The sequence below is a fragment of the Carassius auratus genome, chromosome 30 (genome assembly GCF_003368295.1).
Source record: "Carassius auratus strain Wakin chromosome 30, ASM336829v1, whole genome shotgun sequence".
Taxonomy (NCBI): Eukaryota; Metazoa; Chordata; class Actinopteri; order Cypriniformes; family Cyprinidae; genus Carassius; species Carassius auratus.
Window position 1 is genome coordinate 14,246,258 of NC_039272.1, and position 19,094 is coordinate 14,265,351.

Below are 19,094 nucleotides of genomic sequence, written 5' to 3' on the forward strand. Positions count from 1 at the left end.
TTACTCACTGGAGGACCAGAATAGCCAGTAAACCCAATTTCTCCTTTGGAGCCCTATTTAAAAAAATAAATAAATAAATAAATTACAGAGGCATAACCAATAATTCCATTATAACTATAGAAAATAATACTTTTTTTATGGTAGTGTCCCCTCCTCATTCACTAGGGGGCAATATAGATGTTACATTTCTAAATATAAACAGTACATACAAATCAATTGGTGGTGGTTGAGGAGAGACCCCACACATGATTGTAAAGAGTTTTGGGTGTACACCAAAACACAATAGCGCACTATATAAATGTTTAATTCAATTCATTAAATGCATCATAAATCCTTCGGTTGAAGGCTTTCTTTACCTTCAGGCCAGTCTGTCCTTTGTCTCCTCTGAGGCCAGGAGCACCAGGAAAACCCTGTTCATGGAGGCAGGAAAACTGCTTTATACTATATTAAGTATATTATAATCCTGTATAAGACAGTTACAGGGTCATGCATTTCAGAATATAATGTATCCTCATACTGTACCTCATCTCCTTTCTCACCGGGGGGCGCTGTGTCCCCTTTGTAACCGCGAGGACCCTTGAGCCACAACCAGAAATATACAAACATATTGTTTTCTGCAATTCAAGTTCATATGTCCCACAGCTAAAATTCATAGCTTTACCATAATCTATCCGAAAACATTACCACATTCACACTTGTGTCCCAACTTGAACTTTTACAACTATTACAAAAAACTACTGCAGACGTCCCATGACCTTAGTCTCACCTGTAGGCCAGGAACCCCTGGAGATCCTGTCACCCCATCAGGACCTTTCTCTCCGTCTCTTCCTTGAGTCCCTGCTCTGCCTCGAACACCCTTTGGTCCAATGCCACCCTATTATAAAATGTTTGCTTGTAACTAAATCCTGTAGGCACTTTGCATAAATCTGCACCAGTTTTTAAAGGTTTGGGGTCAGTAAGATTTTCTTTTGAAAGAAATGTATTATTAATAAATTTATTTATCAAAGATGCATTAAACTGATCAAAAGTAAATACTTTTAAATTGTTACAATGTTGTGCCTTTGAACTCTCTATTGGATGCTAAAATTTCAGCTTTGCCATCATAGGAATTAATTACATTTTAACATATTAAATAGAAAACAGTTACTTTAAATAACAATAGTACTGAATTTGCTGCATTTTTCATCAAATGAATGCATAAGAGACTTACTTAAAAAAAAATCATATTTACCCCAAACTTTTGAACAGTAGTGTACCTCATAGTATGATTTAACCTTTGTTGAAGATACCATTGAACTGCTATTACAAACACACACCCACATAAAACCCAGACAAACACAAAAATGAAGAAATTGTAATAAATAGGTACCATTTCGCCTCTTAGGCCCGGTGGTCCTGTCTGACCTGGTTCTCCAGGCAACCCCTTCAGGAATAAAACAATTAAACACGGTACTGTATGTACCAAACCAAAGACACTCAAATCTAATCTGTCTGTAACTATTTAATCATACTACAATAAACACCACTATTCACAGATCCACAATGACCATAAATAGAACTTTAATAGTTGGTGGTCATTGTAAAATATTTTCATATCCTGCAACAAAGTGTTCTGTGTGTTTAAGTGTGTACTCACAGGTAAACCAGGTCTCCCTGTTTCACCCATTGGTCCAGGGTGTCCTGTCTGTCTCTGCAGGACATCAGAGGAAAAGGGTTTAGTGAGAAGCCACGTGCATATATTATATTAACGTTTGGCTAATTTATTCTAATTTCAAATACTTACGGGCCATCCAGCTGCCAGCAACTGGTAATAAGGTGTTCTCTACAAAACGAAAAGAAAAGATAAACATACAAAGTTAGAAATATTGCCATGCCAACTAACTGAAAAAGTCAAAGTACAAAAATCACTTAAATTGAAAATTTTTTTTAATTAAAAATAAAATAGAAATAAAAATGACAAAAACATATAACAAAGTTACTAAAACAAAAATGAAAAATGAAAATATAAAAAATGCCAAATTACCAAAAATCCCAATCCCAAAAATGGTTTCTATTTATTTAAAAGCATTTTTAAAAATGTATTTATTTATTTTATTGTTTTGTGACTGTTTAGGCTGTCTCAATTGACTCATTTCCTCCCACATGTGGCATTCACTATGTAATGAATATTAGATGAGCAAACAATCAAGTGGTTTCAGACCCACCAAATGCATGAATGCATAAATACAATTCAGACCGCTTACGAGAAATGATGGGAAGCTCTGTACTTGACTGGTGTTAATAGGAGAAAAAAAACTGTTCAACAACAAATCCTCAATCTAAACTCTTGTAACACTTAATGCCTGTATGTTTCAATTCCTCTCTATAAGAAACACAAACTAGGGAGTGGTGAAAGGCATGTCTCCTGTTCAAATAGAGGAGAAGAACTGAGAGACAGTGTACGCTGTCTCTGCAGTGTGGCCTGGAAAAGCGGAGGCCTCAAACCCACATAGACACACAGTCTCTGTCACACTGATATTAAATCAGCCAGTCTGCCTCCGCTTTGTACAACATTTGTCTTGGCACATGCTCATGGCAAAAGGGCAGAATTTGGCTCACTGCTGGTCCAGTGAAGGTGAGTTTAAGAGAAGTTGGGGAATCGGACCTCCCAGTGCACTTGCCTTCCACATGTCCCGCTGAAACACAGAGGGATCTAAACATCTGTCAAAACCTCCTCACAACACTGCAACCATTCTACAGAGTGCAACCTGGGTAAACAGCAAAGCACCATCAGCACAAACAATGTCTGTAAATGTTCAGTTTATAATATTTCAATGACAAATCATCCCCAATCACCACTGAATACACAGAGAATCAGTCCCATTCAGCCACATCCATCTAAACACTACATATGCTATGGGTCAAATTATATAAATCAGAGATGAAACAGACAGAAAGGCTTCTTTATCACTGATCCTAGTGGAAAAAAATATGAGAAAAGGGTCAAAAAATATTTACACGTCCTTTATTTCATAAAAATTACATGACGTTGCCAAAAATATGTACAATTGACTTCATTTTCCTAAATAATAGCCAAATTATACATTACACTATATGAATTCTGACCTTCCATATTGAAGCACTTAACGTCTACAATGAACTGTGCTAAAATAAAATTCACATACAGTTATTACTTTTTCATATAAATAAATCAAATCGAATCAAATCGAATCGAATCAAATTATCCCTCAAGTGAAAGTACTCCAAATTGTGAAAGCTGAAAAAACTGTTACAACCCAAAACAAATCACAAAAACAGTCTTTGAATGTGCATAAAGTTTCACTCTTTAAAGAAAGGTACAACTCCTTCACCTACCACCCATGGCTCAATATACAAGCATTACTCCTCTTTGGAGGACTAAACTCATCCATCATGTTTGAGGATTCTGCCAAACGATGATGAAAAAACAACATTTAGATATTCTCCACACACGCACGTACACACACACACACACACACACACACACACAACATTAAATAATGCCAAGTTTCAGCTACACAATCATAATAAGCAGATATTCACAACCGTTTCGAGTTCTGAGAATCTACAGGGAGGTCAAACCCGAGGTTTTACAATTATACTTAAATATATGCTCTAAAATAGAGAGTCACGAATAGAGAGAATACAAGGTCTGGCAGGAACATAGAAAGACTGTGTCATTCAGCAGTTTGAGAGACACAGGGCGGTGGCTCACTGCTATATATTCATGTTTGCTAGGGATGGGCAGGATGATCTAATTTATCTAGATTAAAATTTATGCCAATTTAGCTCATTTAAACTGTGGCACATGATTTCTGTGGCTAGTTAGACTACAAATAGTGAAGCCTGGTGTGACCATACATGCCATTTTTACGGGACTATTGCCTAAAATATCCAGGTTTTGGCTGTTTGCGCTCCACAGTCCGATCGTTGTATGACATGCATGAGAGTAATAGAAAGCAGGTGGCTCCTTGTGCTTTCATATCGCTCTCATGGTACTTCAATGGCATACAACGATCGATCTGTGCAGCACCACTTCAAGTCAAATGAATGAATGAACACTCCTAATATGTGCGCATATTTGCATCATTTTGACTGCTCTCAGTTGAACCCACCTTCGACAATCGACCAAACAACGATTATGTACAATGCCTGCACATTATTTGTCAAACTATTTTTCGATCATTACCTCCAGCAAGTATGAAATCAAGAAAACATAGCAAAACTAGGATAGTTTAGGCAATATACAAATCCTGGACAGGACATTTGTCATAAAAATGGCACGTATGGAAGCCTTAGGTATAAGAGATTGAACAGATAGATAGACGATTCTCCAGAATATGGCGTAAGGCCTACCTTAAATGCAGCCAAATCCTCCTCTGTGTTCCTCCAGAGGTAGAGGACTGGGAGTCCTGGTGGACCTGGAGGTCCTGGTATGCCTCTTGGCCCATCTGCTCCTTGGTCTCCTTGAGAACCCTGGAGTGAAATACATGTACAAATCAGTGTAATCCCATAATCACTGAATATTATATTGTAAATTCCTTACCTTATCACCCTTGTATCCAATATAGCCCCTTTTGCCTGCGCACCCCTGTGCAAACAACAAAAGCAGTCTTAAACCGAGGGCTTTTGGAGAATATTGGAATTTATAAAAAGCATTTAACCAAAGTGTAAAGCTACTGTCATCAACCATCAAACTTAGTTTATAGAGGATTGGTTTCCTTGTTCAAATTTAGCACGGAAATTAAGATACAGTAGAAGACTTTGAATCTCAGGTCAATTAATATTTATAGGTCCATGCCCTTTTTAATCTTATGTATGTTACGTAATGTGACACTCTTAGACATGCCAATTTGGAGAGTGCTGCCAAACCTCTAACCTTCTGCAAAGTGCACATTCAGCACTACAGCCTTATATTTGGGTTTCATAGTGAAAGGCTATCATTCAGAAAAGGGCAGATGTAGTAATGTTTGGTTATAGATGTGAAGCATATTTAAAGGAATGCTCGGCTAAACCCTGTTGAACATGTAAAGATTACATAACATTCAGCTTTTGGCAATGACGTATTTCCAATGACCAAATTAAGTTTGAATACATAGTAAGATTAAGAATTAGTTCTCAGACAAGCAATTTAATGTGATTTCAGTTCAGTATTCCATTTCTAGCTCAAACAGCAAACACTGTCTGTTTTGCAAACTGAAAACTGGGCACATTTTCAGTTCCAGGGGAGACAGGAGGAGGGGGGAAAACAGCTAGTGTAAATCACAAAAGACATGACATATTTACTAACATCATAGTAGCTACTTGTTTTAGTTAAAAATGTTTCGTGAAAAGCTGAAGTTTTCCATCCTGGCGTACTTGATTCTGATTGGTCAAATCACAGCATTTAGTGGCTATATATTTCCTACAAAATATTCCATTGGTGACGGGTGAGACCTTTCCCCAAACAAATTTTGTATATGGTTCAAGTTTTTCATGCAAATTTGCCATGTTGACCAACGGAATAAACCTTGGTTAGAAAGTGACTTCTATGTGAGCAGAGCTTTGTGCATCACTAAACTATTGACAGTGGTCCATTTTTTGCTGACAAAATTTCACTAATGTGTCTGTGGCTTCAGTCTGCTCCCAACTGAAACTGATGATACTTTCACGTCTATCATTTTCGTTTCATACAATGCAAATGTATCATCACAGGCAGTGCAAACGGCTTCAGTACTGATTTTAGGTTACTGGAAATTTGTTGCAATGCTCATCTTATTGCTTGTCCAATAGTTTTGAACATTCAAATGGACTATTTCTTAAAGAATAATTATAAGTAAAATTATGAAACTTTTACATTAACTAATTATTTCAAATTACTTATTTCTATACATTTTCCCTATTTCTCTGGCATGTATTTAAATGATACTATGCATATAAACAATTTTTTCACCCCAAGTTTTTGGATACAGATTCCAATTTGGCAAATATTACTGGAAGAAAATGTGCCTGGAAAAGCACATGATTTAATCAGGATTTAATTGTGGTAACTCACTGTTCTCCCTGGTGGTCCAACAGGCCCAGGAGGTCCACTGAGGAGCCGGAATCTCCTTCCATCCATGCCTAATATAATATCACCATGTTTAAATGCAACTCCTTTCTTGCTTGAGTGCTTGTAGTCAGCTTGTCCTTTGCCTACAAGCGATTCATATCCTTTTTTTGAGTGAACACTGACCAAAGGCTTTTTATCTACTTCGAAGCCCTTTGAAGGAAGTAAGAAACCTTCTTCAGTCAGCTGGCTTAACTCAGGATGGACTGTAGGCCTGACCAGATCCTTCTGACCAGCTGATGTCTTTAAATTTAAAATAGAATCCAGGTCAGCAATGTCCCCAGAGGGCTTCAAAGGGAGCCGCTCAAGACGGCCTCCACCCAAATCTGCTTTCAGTTTTTGAGTGTTTAAGTTCTCCTCTGAAGATTTGAAGGTGGTGGACTGGATCTTTTTGTCACTGGTGTCCTTATATCTGCTATGTGTGCTGACAGCGGGAGACGTGAGAAGGTCAGACTCGTCCACCACTACAAAGCCACGAACCGAATGCTTTGCAGTTCTGTTCGGATTAGCCGACATGTCCCATTCACTCCGAAGATTTTCATTCTTAGAAGAGACACTGGAGTTCTGGAAGAGAACAAAGAGATAGACTGTGGGGAAATTTTCACATGGCAAACAAAATACATTAACAAAATGCTAAAGGGGATAATCCATTAAACATTTCAGAGCAAAACCATGCCATACTCATTTATCATCTGCAATCCAGTATAACTTGGTAAAATGTTGCACTCAGGGTATTTAAATCATTTTATTGTTATCCATTTCAGCATAAACTGTTTACACCCTATTCAGTGCTGCTTAGCTGGTACATATGGTGTACATTTTTATTGATTGTGGAAGCAGTTATTCATCAAAACATCACGACAGGATGGAGTTGAGCAACTTTTTTTGCCGTTTCACCCGAAACCAAAAACAAGTGGCAGATGATCACCAAATCAGGTACCATAAAAATGAAATGCATATTGCACAAAGCAGAAAAAATGATCAATTGCGATAAGGCAATGGCCTCCATGTGATTCTAAGCTCAGAGACCCAGAGGCTCCATTCTACTGTCCTTCTCTCTTTCTCTAACAATAAGCTACAGAGAAAGAGCAGTCAGGCACTTAACACTGTAAGGCGGCTGCCTCAGATGAGAGGGACACTTGATCCTCTCAAGGGTGACACAGCTCCCCAAATAATTGTTTTACCCTCCTCAGTGCTACAGGTTACATCTTTGGCTGGAACTGGACCGAACACTGGAACAACTCCTGTGAGAGAAGTTAGAGCAGAACCAGATGCTACAAGACACAATTACACTTTGTTCAGAAGATCAGTCAGTGGGATGTTTGAAAGGAAGTGAGTAGATGCTCTGCATATTCTATGTTAAAGGTTTCAATTGCTATAGTTTCTACATTAAACACCAAAAATGCTGCTCCATTTTACTTGTACTCTATAATTCGTATAGTATTTACTTGTAATTCTTAGGTTCAGAAATTAATTCAGTTTCAAAAATGGATAGAAAATCTATTCTTATTTAAAGACTACAAGTTGATAAAAAAAACACTGATTCCAACATTTGGTGATAATAAAGCGTAACAAGAGATCACTTTTGTGACTGTGTAATTTTGTTCAAGATAAAACCATTTCAAAACAAACTTCCTTGTTAAACATTTAAGCTCACTAGTGTGATGAACAGTGCATTTTTTTTATATTTTATTTAAAATGCACAAAATTATCCACAAATTAGTGCATAAGTTTGGAACAAAGAGGCTAGAGATCAATCAGTTCCATAAAGAAATAGAAAAACCTACCCTTATTGAAAGAAAACACTGACAAAAAGATTGAATCCAGTATTTGGTGATATAGTTTAACAATTGATAAGATATTTTTTTAGGCCGGTCATTTTTGACCAGGAACACCACAAGTGTAACAAAGTGGGGAAAAAGTACAAAAAAATTCCAAAACATTTTGAGAAGTAGTTATACCCCGCAGGTAGCAGGTTTTTGTCCAGTGTGATAACATGAACTACCCTTTTCAGAAAAAAAAACTAATTCTAATCAAAATGACCCAAACACAGCATAAGGGTTAAACATTTTACAAAAATACTTTTGCAAGGTTATAGAGACAAAGTTTAAAAATAACTTTAAAAGTTTTTTTTTTTTTTTTGGTCGTCAAACTGCAATAAAATACACCTTTAAGCAGGTGTGAACAACATCTGTGTGAAGCCCAGGGAAACTACTGTAACTTCATACATATACTGAAATGACCCAGGGACCTGTTGTTGAACAGTCACAAAAACATCTCTGAAAAGTGAAGCTAGTTCTGGGAAAAGCTTCAGCATTGTTTGTAGATGTCACTTGTTTTTTTCAAATTTGCTATGCAATTAATTTAAAACATTTACAAGTATGACGTATGAGTCCAAAGGTGTCCAGATCCTTGCTGAGGCCATTGGCTATCTGCACTACACTGTTTACCATCATTTATTTATATTCTATCTTATAATGACACTTCTGGTTAGATGCAGTTTCACTGGCTTTGTACAGTAATTGACAATGTCAATAAATCTGAATCAAACTGAACGTCTATAATGCTAAAGATCTAAAACTGAAAGCGACTGAGACATCAATATCAGATAAAGCATCTGCCAGTGAGAAGGTCATAAATAATAACTCAGTTTGGAGGTTTACAGCTATAAACAAATGTTTCACCAAGAGTGGAAAATGATGACGTATGATGTCAGAGTTTGGAACTCAAGGCCTTGGGCAGAATACTATCAGTGTTCATCACAGCTGGCCCAACAGTGAATAATGAAGAGAGACGCCATAAATCATGGTTAAGACACAGGTATGAGGGAAATCCTTGCAGGTCATTTGCTGAGGAGCCCAGCTGGGATAATCTGACACTCCCATTAAGAAAGTCACCTGGAAAATTTTTGTGGATGGATCATCAGAAAGGAAATCAGGGTGCAATTGGTTAAGAAGAAGAACAGTAGACAGTTTACTTGGCTACTAATGACCTCAGCACCTCAGGTCAATCAAGATTATCTAGACCAAAACACTCACTTAATATGTTGTTGACCTCCAATTTATTGGTCTTATGATCTCCATAACCTCCATTCAAACTGCAGTTTCCAACCCATTTACTCTTTTAGTTTATCCCTCTTCAGCAAGTGAACATGTTCATGGGAAAGTCCCCATTACGTATTCATTAACAATTAGACAAAGATCTCTAAACTCACCTTTATGAAAGTTTAGACATGTCATCTTATACAAGAGCTGTCTAAACTAAATACAATGTGATAATATACATTTGCACCTTTTGCCTTTAGAATACATCAGCAGATAATTTGATAAAACCAGATCATAAAACAAAAAAATCCTTTTCATTTTCTTTTACACAATTCTTGCGCAAACATCCAAACAAATCTGACCATCTGACCATCTAATAATGAATAATGAACTGCAGCACAGTTAAAAGGAAAGACATGTGTTGGTTTCCTACCATGGCTTTCCATTTGCCCTCCACATTCATTCCGAGCAGGAGCAGATCGAGTACAAGGTAACATCCCATACAGACACAGCACACCATGACTGCTGGAGATACACACTGCACCACAGTCTCTGTATCCCTGCTAAAGATCCCAGACAGTGCAAGCTTTCTCCAAGTGCCCTCCCAGAGAGAGAACCTCCCAGACACAGGAGCTGTGCCCAGGCTTCACACACTCAAGCCAACTAAGCCTTCAGGCAGCCATTAAGGTGAACAGCACCCAAATAAAATGTGCAACATCCACTTGTCCTATTTGTGTCCCATTTTAATTATGTCTGCAGAACAAAATGGGATATTAGGGGGATATATACCACTGTTCAAAAGGATATATACCCCTGTTCAAAAGTCAGGGGTCAGTAAGATCTATTTTGTATACTTTTTGTAATATTTATTTAACTGAATTATTCATTATGAAACAAATCCATTATTTTAAAAAAATACAATAAAATATTAATAATGTGAAATCTGATTACAATTTAATGAAATAACTGTTTATGGTTTAAATATATTTTAATATTTCATTTATTCCTGTGATGGCAAACAGGCATATTCAAGTCTTCTGTCACATGCAACATTACAAATGTCTGCATCCTTGCTAAATAAAGGTATTCTTTTTTTCAATCCCTTCTGAACAAACATTTGAACTGTAGCTTACAAAGTACATTGTAATCTTGGCCTCGGTTTTGAAAATGGGATGAAACCAATGTCTTTTAAGTTGGGAGCGCTTAAAGCTGCTGAACGTTTTTTTTATCCAATAATAAAAATTCTGTCATCATTTACTCACCACCATGTCTGTCCTTAAAGGGTTAGTTCACCCAGATAGCATGTAATTAATAACTTACCCTCATGTTGTTTCAAACCCGTGAGACCTCCGTTTATCCTTGGAACACAGTTTAAGATATTTTAGATTTAGTCCGAGAGCTCTCAGTCCCTCCATTGAAGCTGTGTGTACGGTATACTGTCCATGTCCAGAGAGGTAAGAAAAACATCATCAAAGTAGTCCATGTGACATCAGAGGGTCAGTTAGAATTTTTTGTAGCATCGAAAATACATTTTGGTCCAAAAACAGCAAAAAAGACGACTTTATTCAGCATTGTCTTCTCTTCCGTGTCTGTTGTGAGAGAGAGTTCAAAACAAAGCAGTCTGGATATCCAGTTCGCGAACGAATCATTCAGTTCACCAAATCGAACTGAATCGTTTTAAATGGTTCGCAACTCTAATATGAATCAATCCACAAATGACTTAAAGCTGCAGTAGGGAACTTTTGACGCTCTAGCGGTTAATAAACAGAACTGCTTGCATCTTGCGGAAGAACATTGTAGCCAGAACTACTTCTCTCTGTTTAAGTCTATGAAGAATCACAAAGGTACTGGGTTACTCCGCCGCGGTACCCCCGAAGCAATCTAAAATAGTCCGAATATAAACACTTATTATAGGTGTACCCTAGTGATTCAGGACAAGCTAAAAACACGGTTTGGAAAATGGATTCATGGTGTACTCGCTTATTATGTTCATTTTTCTACATTTTGAACACAAACAAAGTTACGGACCGCAGCTCTGATTGGTTATTTTTTACCGGGAGCGCATGACTTTCTGCAAATGGCAATAGGACCACTGGGAGGAGCCAGAGGAGCTTGATTTTTTTCACAGATTATCTGTCTCATATTCTACTGTCAGGACATAATGACAGGTTTAATAAATATGTAAAAAATGTTTTTTTTACAAAAGTTCCCTACAGCACCTTTAAGCTGTTAACTTTTTTAATGTGGCTGACACTCCCTCTGAGTTAAAACAAACCAATATTCCGGAGTAATGCATGCACTCAAACAGTACATTGAAGAGAGAACTAAAGATGAACACAGAGCCGAGCCAGATAACGAACAAAACATTGACTCGTTCACGAGTCAAGAACCATTTCTGTCAGAAGCGTCCGATTCGTGAACCGAGGAGCTGATGATGCTGCACATGTGTGATTCAGCGTGAAGCAGAATGACACACAGATCGTCTGAACTGAACTGATTCTTTTGGTGATTGATTCTGAACTGATTCTGTGCTAGTGTTATGAGCGCGGGTAAACCGAAGGCTTGAATCAAGGGCAATCATCGCAAATGATGCCATTATGTAGAGCGCAAAAGAACCGGTGAACCGTTTCCTTCAACCGGTTTATTGAATCGAACTGTCCGAAATAACTACTGGTGATCCAAAAACCAATGCAACCGGTTTTTGACTCATGAACGAGACAGTCTATTGTTCAAAAGAATCAGTTCGGTTCAGACGTTCTGTGTGTCATTCTGCTTCACGCTGAATAACACATGTGCAGTATCATCAGCTCCTCGGTTCACGAATCGGACGCATCTGACAGAAATGGTTCTTGACTCGTGAATGAGTCATTATCTGGCTCGGCTCTGTGTTCATCTTTAGTTCTCTCTTCACAGCAGTACAGTCAGTGTACTGTTTGAATGCATGCATTACTCCGGGATATTGGTTTGTTTGAACTCAGAGGGAGTGTCAGCCACATTAAAAAAGTTAACAGCTTCAGTCATTTGTGGATTAATAAGTATTAGAGATGCGAACCATTTAAAATGATTCAGTTCGATTTGGTGAACTGAATGATTCATTTGCGAACCGGATATCCAGGCTGCTTTGTTTTGAACTCTCTCTCACAACAGACACGGAAGAGAAGACAATGCTGAATAAAGTCATCGTTTTTGCTATTTTTGGACAAAAATTTATTTTCGATGCTTTGATGTTTCAATGTTTTACAGGTTTGAAACAACATGAGGGTAAGTTATTGATTACATAATTTTGCTATCTAGGTGAACTAACCCTTTAAGACTTGCTATCTTCCATGGAACACAAAAGGAAATATTTAGCAGAACGTTCATGTTGCCGTTTTCCATACAACAATCGTCAATCATAAAAGTGCTCCATATGACCCATGCACTATATTCCAATATTTCTTCTGTGACTATAAGAAAGCTAAAACACCCTTCACAGCAGCTCTCAAATCTAATTTGGCCAATTCTGAATACGAAAACTGGTTATGAGACACATGAACCAACGCTGTTTGGCATTACTGAAGTCAAACCTTTGACATGCTATTATAACCATGATAACTGAACATGAATGGCATTTGAAAGCTATACTGGTGAAGATTGCCAATGGATAGCTTTCTGTTTTTCCACAAACAAAGAGACTGGTTTCAAAAGACTTGGAATATAGTACATGAGTCGTATGGGCTGCTTTCATGAGCTTAATAGCTTGATAGATAAGAGAGACAAAGAGGACACGTGCTTGGAAACTTCATATCAGACAATGCCAGTTTTAGAACCAAAATAGAAGCTACTTTAGATTTTACATAAACATAAAGGTTTCCTCCATCACTGCTGAACCGTGACAAATAGAAAACACATTCATACAACTAAAGCCTGCTGAGACTGACACACACGCACACAAAAGCAGCAGAGAAGAGACAGATTTATGAAAGCACTGGTGAACCATCAATTAGAAATGACAATTTGTTCCAGAAATAAACTTGATGAGGTTGGTTTAATTCAAAGCAAGTTTTTAAGCAGACCTCCAGCTCTAAGAATCAAAGCAGTGGGATGCTGCGTGACCATGAGGTCATTAAAACAGAGAGGATTAGTGGTAATGGCTGCCATAGTAACAGAGGTAACTCAAGGAGATCAATCACAGATGAAGACTCTCTTGCCTGACTTTCCTGTGGGACCCTGACTCTGAGGTTTTCACAATTTCACTGGTGGTGGGTGTTGGAAACCATGATTCCACATAGCCTAATTAATCAAGCAGCAGGAACCACAAGGAATGATGGGAGATGGTCTTTTGATCTGACATATTCAGTGTGCACGTATCTACCATGGGGTTCAAGTCTGAGACCAAACGGAAAAATCTTTTTAGCATTTATTTCTCATCAATTTGTTTTTATTACAAATTGCATTATTTAAAACGGCATGTCACATTATTTTTTAATGTATTGGTTATAGATATTAGGTATGTATTTAAAAGAACAACAACAAAACCTAAAACTTACAACTTACTGTAAATTTAGTTGAAAGATTTTCGGCTTAAAATACATTAAGGATCCCAGAACTGTAATGTGGACCCCACTTTATGCATGTTTATGAAACCATGAGATTACGCAAGGTTGAATATTAAATAAAACTTCACACTTTACCAACGTTTATATCTACTTTATGACTTATTTTAGCTTCAGAAGGGTGCACTAAATTACAGTGCAAAGATCATAATTACATGCCTAACATTTATGAGGCCAGAATAAATGGATGACAGACAAACATTGGCAAGAACATTTCCATGCTGTGTTGGCGGACATGTGCAGAACAGAATTCCCAAACTTCCTCATTTAAATATATACTCCATAAACAAATGATCAAGAGTTAAAACTAAAGTAAATTTAAGATTATATCTGCCACATTTTAGAACATTATCCAGATGAATATTATTGGTTCAAGTGTGACAGAATTGTCTTCAGTAGTTTGTCAAACCCTGGTTAGCTGATAACAGGCAACATAATGTAAGGTCAGCCTCAATTACGCATCAAACGAAACCATATCCAGATGCAGGGGTGAGCTCTGCGCCATCTTTGATAGATGGGACAGTCCTGGAATTCCCCTATGTAAAATGCCACGTCTTGGGGGAAGATGTGTAACACAGATTTGCCTTGATCTTTAAGCTTAAAGCTGTAAACTTTCATTTGTAGTATATTCAAGGATCATGCACAAATGTGCATGTCTACATAAAGTGTACATCTTTCTTATTTAAATGAAAATTAACAGATGTTCAATTTTTCAAAGTATTCTCATATCTTCATATTTTTACGGATGAACTGCTGATGTCACATGGAGTATTTTAATGATGTCCTTACTTCCTATCTGGGCTTTGAACGCGTCAGTTGCGTTGCTCCCTATGCAGGGTAGAAAGCTCTAACTCAAAAAAATTGTGTTCCAAAGATGAACAAAAATCAGGGTTTGGAACGACATGAAGGTAAGTAATTAATGACAGAATTTTCATTTTTGGGTGAACTTTCACTTTAAGTTGGGGCCACAATATGCATTTTTTCATGCATGTCATGTATTGGGCTTTGTAGAAAGGAGCATGTATAACAACATCAATAACTTTACACTTTCACTCTTGAAACTCTTGCAATTTCTTTAACTGCTTCTTTAACGTTGTAGCTACACCCACAGCCAACTATGCAGCCAGTGTCTAGCAAAATACTGTGTATGCAATCATATACGAAAGCTCGTGAGGTACAGTCTTTAACAATCAATTCATAATATACGTATAAAAAAAAAAAATCAGCGAAGGAAACTTCTAAAAGAATGTCCTGCAGTGCACAGAGCTCACTTAAAGTGCAAAGCAATATAGGTGTCTAATGACTTTCCAGGCGTTTTGCAAGCTTTGGAGCTCTTCCTGGAGAATACCAGCAAACTCTCAGGCTGCCCAGACTTGCTCTCCCAGACGGTGTGTTTATCAAACCGTCTCAGCACAGCTCCTCTCTGTTACAGCACAGTGCTGAAACGAGATCATTCCCATGATGATAATTTATCATCACCCTCCCCATGTAGGAAAATACAGCAACAGTTTTATGAGGACAAATGAGAAGTCTGAGTGATCCCTACTTTCCCATTTATTCAATTTCCTGACCTCTAAAGTCACCCAGCTCTCTTCTCCAGCTGGGGTTCATTCTCCCCACATTGTACTCAGGCTTTGTCCATTCATAACTGCATAATTACTCACCGTGGCTGTATCTCAGTTTTTAAGATGGAATTCATACACTGTCTTTCTAGGTCTGGAATTAACACTGGGATGTTTCTTGTTGTCTCTTACCGAACCATGTGATTTTCTGGGTTCAGGGTGGAGCCCTGGAACTGAATGTATATTGGCAGTCTCATCTCTGCCAGTAGAGGGATTTGATGAGAAAGGTCTGTCTGTTGTTGAGCCAGCTGAGGACGACAACGGGCTCTGCAGGGTGAACAGATGCAACAAGATGTCAATAAAAGACATTGCTTTCCGTGTGGAAAGATTTTAAATGGCATGAAATGCACTCTCTGTTCCAATAGCGTCACAAAAATAGATTGCAAAATAACAACATCCTTAACACCTGCATCACTGGTTTAGCCAATATTGCTGTGCCCAGAGCAGTGATAGCCCAGAGCCACATTTTACACACTTTTTTCAGGAAAAAAGTAGTACTAACAGTTGTATTTGGATTATATTTGGATAGAAGTTTTGTTTAGTTACCCTTTTACATTTTTTTCATAATTGTTAGTCAATTTTATTCAAACTTAAATGTCATCTAACAAGAAAGTGCAAAATTAAACCATAAGTTCAAACATTTTATATAGCTCTATTGATCATGAGTCATGACTGACATTTGAATGACCAAATGACCATTTAAAAATCTCATTCTTCTTTGATTTTTTGTCTTGAAAAACATTTATAGTGCATTGTTAATAACATGGTTTTTCATCTTCTAATTGTTTAAAGAGCCAGTAAGATGAAAATTCTAAGCTTCCTATCACTGTTTATAAGTCCTGTACATTAGGTTTAAATCCATCCAAGGTTTAAAAACATTGTCATTTTGTCAAAATATCATTTTAAAATTAACTCAATTCTCAGAGATCCCCAAACGGTTCGCGCGAAGCTGTTCAAAAGATTCAGTTTCCTTAAACCCCACCTTTCGGTAGCATACTGTGTTCTGATTGGTCAACTGACATAAGCAGTTTGGATTGGTTGTTCCGCACACACCTCCACGGTAAACTATGCGTTAGCATCTGTTTGGGGTGAATTAGGTCTTATTCCTCTCATCGCGAAGCAAACAGTAAAATAAAAAACTTGAACAGTCTCGCTGCTTTTTCTTCTGTGTGGGTGTATTCAAGCCGCGCACTTCAGTTTGAATCTGAATAGCACGTTCAGCGCGGGGGCGTGGTCACATTGGATATGACGAAGGGAGACATGAAAAATAGACATCGCGTTGTTTTCATATGGATTACTTTATCACAGAATATCTGTTCTCAGCAGCACTTGTTTAGTTTTAAAGTAGACATGTCAAGCTTTCTATAGATATCTCTCTCATGTCTCTTCGTTGAGTATTCACGGAGTTACACTTCATTTTAATGACATGTTTGTACATGACGATCAGCACAAACAAAGGCTGCAGACAGCACACATACTGATAAGACGCTCGGGAGAAAACAGACACATAACTTCATAATCATACTCCACGTTGTGATTCGGAGATGCTCGTTGTTCTAAATAAAGTTGGTAATGAACCATCTTTTATGGCCAAACGCTTTGAAAATCCCGCTGTACTCACCGAGATTAGAAAAGCAGTCATCAGTGAAAAAGGGATTTGTTGTACTGCTCTGGTATTGTGGTGAAAATGAATTTTAGCCATTGGTTCTTCTGATCTTCATTCTTTGGCAGTGAAAATACAACAAACTTGCCTTTACAATTAAAAACAGACTGTCTACTCGACATGATGCTATCACACCAACCAGAGCGTCTGTGTGTGTGTGGGGGGGGGGGGGGGGGGGGGGCAGGTCTTTGTTTCTCCCAAGACGGTAGGCGGAGATTATTATGCAAAGTGTTCCTAATGACGTACATTGAGATGGGCAAAAGATTTTAAATCTATAACGACTCGTTTCAGCGTTTCAGAGTCGACTCCTTACTTTATAAGCCAATAACTTTATGTGTACTTTTTGGTTTAAATGACAATTATTTAATTGTTATTTAAGCTTTTCATTTATGAAATATTATCAAAAAATATCTTATTACTAATGACTGTTTTCAGCAGTAATATTACCAGATTAGATGATATATCTCTAATTTCTCTTTTCGTATAACTGCTTTCAAGTACACAGTCATCAATCCTACCTCAGTGTTACTTTCTGTCTTAAGAAAGCCACGTTCTTTCACAGGTTCACACATATGCTGATGAAGAGCACAATGATCCTTGGCAGCATGTGCATCTCCCATTATGAAGGTCATCTGTCTCAGCTCTCCCTGTGAAAACAGACACAGACTTCAAAGACGTCAAAGACAACAACCACATTACAATCCATTAGATGAGCACTCATTTCATAAGAATGTTGGTCAGATGTTCACTCATATGCCTCATCGATTTGGGATGAATAGTGAGCTTGATACCACAGTCGCATGATAAAAACCCATTTATAGGCATTCAATGCCATTGAAACTTGGCATGCTGTTTTGTGACCATATATTTTTCTAAGTGCAGATCACTAAGATGATGGTTTTCACAGCTGAAAACCAAATTGGTGTGGCAGCTATACATATGTTTCCCATGACGCATTGCCAGTGCTACTTTAGCTGGATAATTCTAGTTTCTTTAATAAACATTCTTCTACACCACTGTGTTGTAGTAAGACATATTTAGAGTGTTTAATTAATGACTTTAGGAAAGGCTGTTTGCCCAGGCATGATAGATTCTTGACAATGAATATAGTTATGCGTCTTTCCATACCCTCCTTGCATATAACCAATGAAGAATAATACCTCAAACGGTGTCTCAAAGCCCTCCAGGATTCCCCCAACCATCAGTAGGCCATCTGTAGTGATGCCCATGTACGGGTACATCCAGCTAACTTTCTCCACCAGCACACAGTCCACATACACAGACAGCCATTCAAATGCAACCCCAACTGAGATCCAGTGCCACTGCGAGTCAGACAGCCCTGACACTGAAAACCTGAACCCAGAGTTTCAAATACATTATTATTAGAATACCATTATTTCAATATTGGTAAAGCTTAGTGCTCAGTGGCATGTGTAAAATGGTGTTTGTACTCATAGTCACGCTGCTGTGTGGTGATGAAGGTGATGCTGTGTGGGCTTATACGGATCTGGAGTAAAATGTGATTATAGAAGTTCAGCAAAGTCAACAAACTCCGGTCCTCTTGTTGTGAGCTCCGCAGCTGAATCAGAAGACTAAATTCATCTGCAAAGCTGTGAACACACACAGACACTTTGTTAAGAATCAAAGAAATGTTTTCATTTGAAACGAGAGAACATAAATACAAACTCTACCATTTAAAACCACTGTTTAATGCCCACCGAGGCTGCATAAATGTGATTGAAAATACAATAAAAACATTTTTTTTTAATGATTGCAAATTCAAATAATTGTTTAAATTACATATTTGAAAATGTAAAGTATTTGTGAAAAATTTCAGCAGCCATTACTCCAGTCTTCAGAGTCTCAGCATGATCCTTCAGAAGTCATTCTATTATACTGATTTGCTCAAGAAACATTTCTTATTGACACAGTTGAAAATATTGTGCTGCTTAATAGCACATGACAGTTTTTGGGGGGATAAACAGAGTTTTTAAATGAACAGTATTTATTTAAAAATATATTTTGTGTCACAATGTAAAATGTTTGATAAATGTAATGCACCCT

General features: G+C 37.6%; 1 protein-coding gene across 2 annotated transcripts in view; it reads right to left on the reverse strand.

The window, feature by feature from the left end:
• Positions 1-19,094, reverse strand: part of si:dkey-61l1.4 (collagen alpha-1(I) chain) — a 45,029-nt gene that overhangs the window by 13,511 nt on the left and 12,424 nt on the right. Inside the window, exons 3-16 of one of the 2 annotated variants that reach the window (XM_026211521.1) lie at positions 18,482-18,640; positions 18,191-18,383; positions 17,549-17,677; positions 15,500-15,634; positions 6,053-6,670; positions 4,565-4,609; positions 4,375-4,494; positions 1,784-1,822; positions 1,637-1,690; positions 1,370-1,423; positions 767-874; positions 523-576; positions 357-410; positions 9-53 (exon numbers count right to left, since the gene is read on the reverse strand). In XM_026211521.1, the coding sequence (XP_026067306.1) occupies positions 9-53; positions 357-410; positions 523-576; positions 767-874; positions 1,370-1,423; positions 1,637-1,690; positions 1,784-1,822; positions 4,375-4,494; positions 4,565-4,609; positions 6,053-6,670; positions 15,500-15,634; positions 17,549-17,677; positions 18,191-18,383; positions 18,482-18,640 (1,807 nt within the window). Of the gene's footprint in view, positions 1-8; positions 54-356; positions 411-522; positions 577-766; positions 875-1,369; positions 1,424-1,636; positions 1,691-1,783; positions 1,823-4,374; positions 4,495-4,564; positions 4,610-6,052; positions 6,671-9,583; positions 9,739-15,499; positions 15,635-17,548; positions 17,678-18,190; positions 18,384-18,481; positions 18,641-19,094 lie in introns of those variants that run through there. The other variant, XM_026211522.1, reaches the window with a different exon arrangement.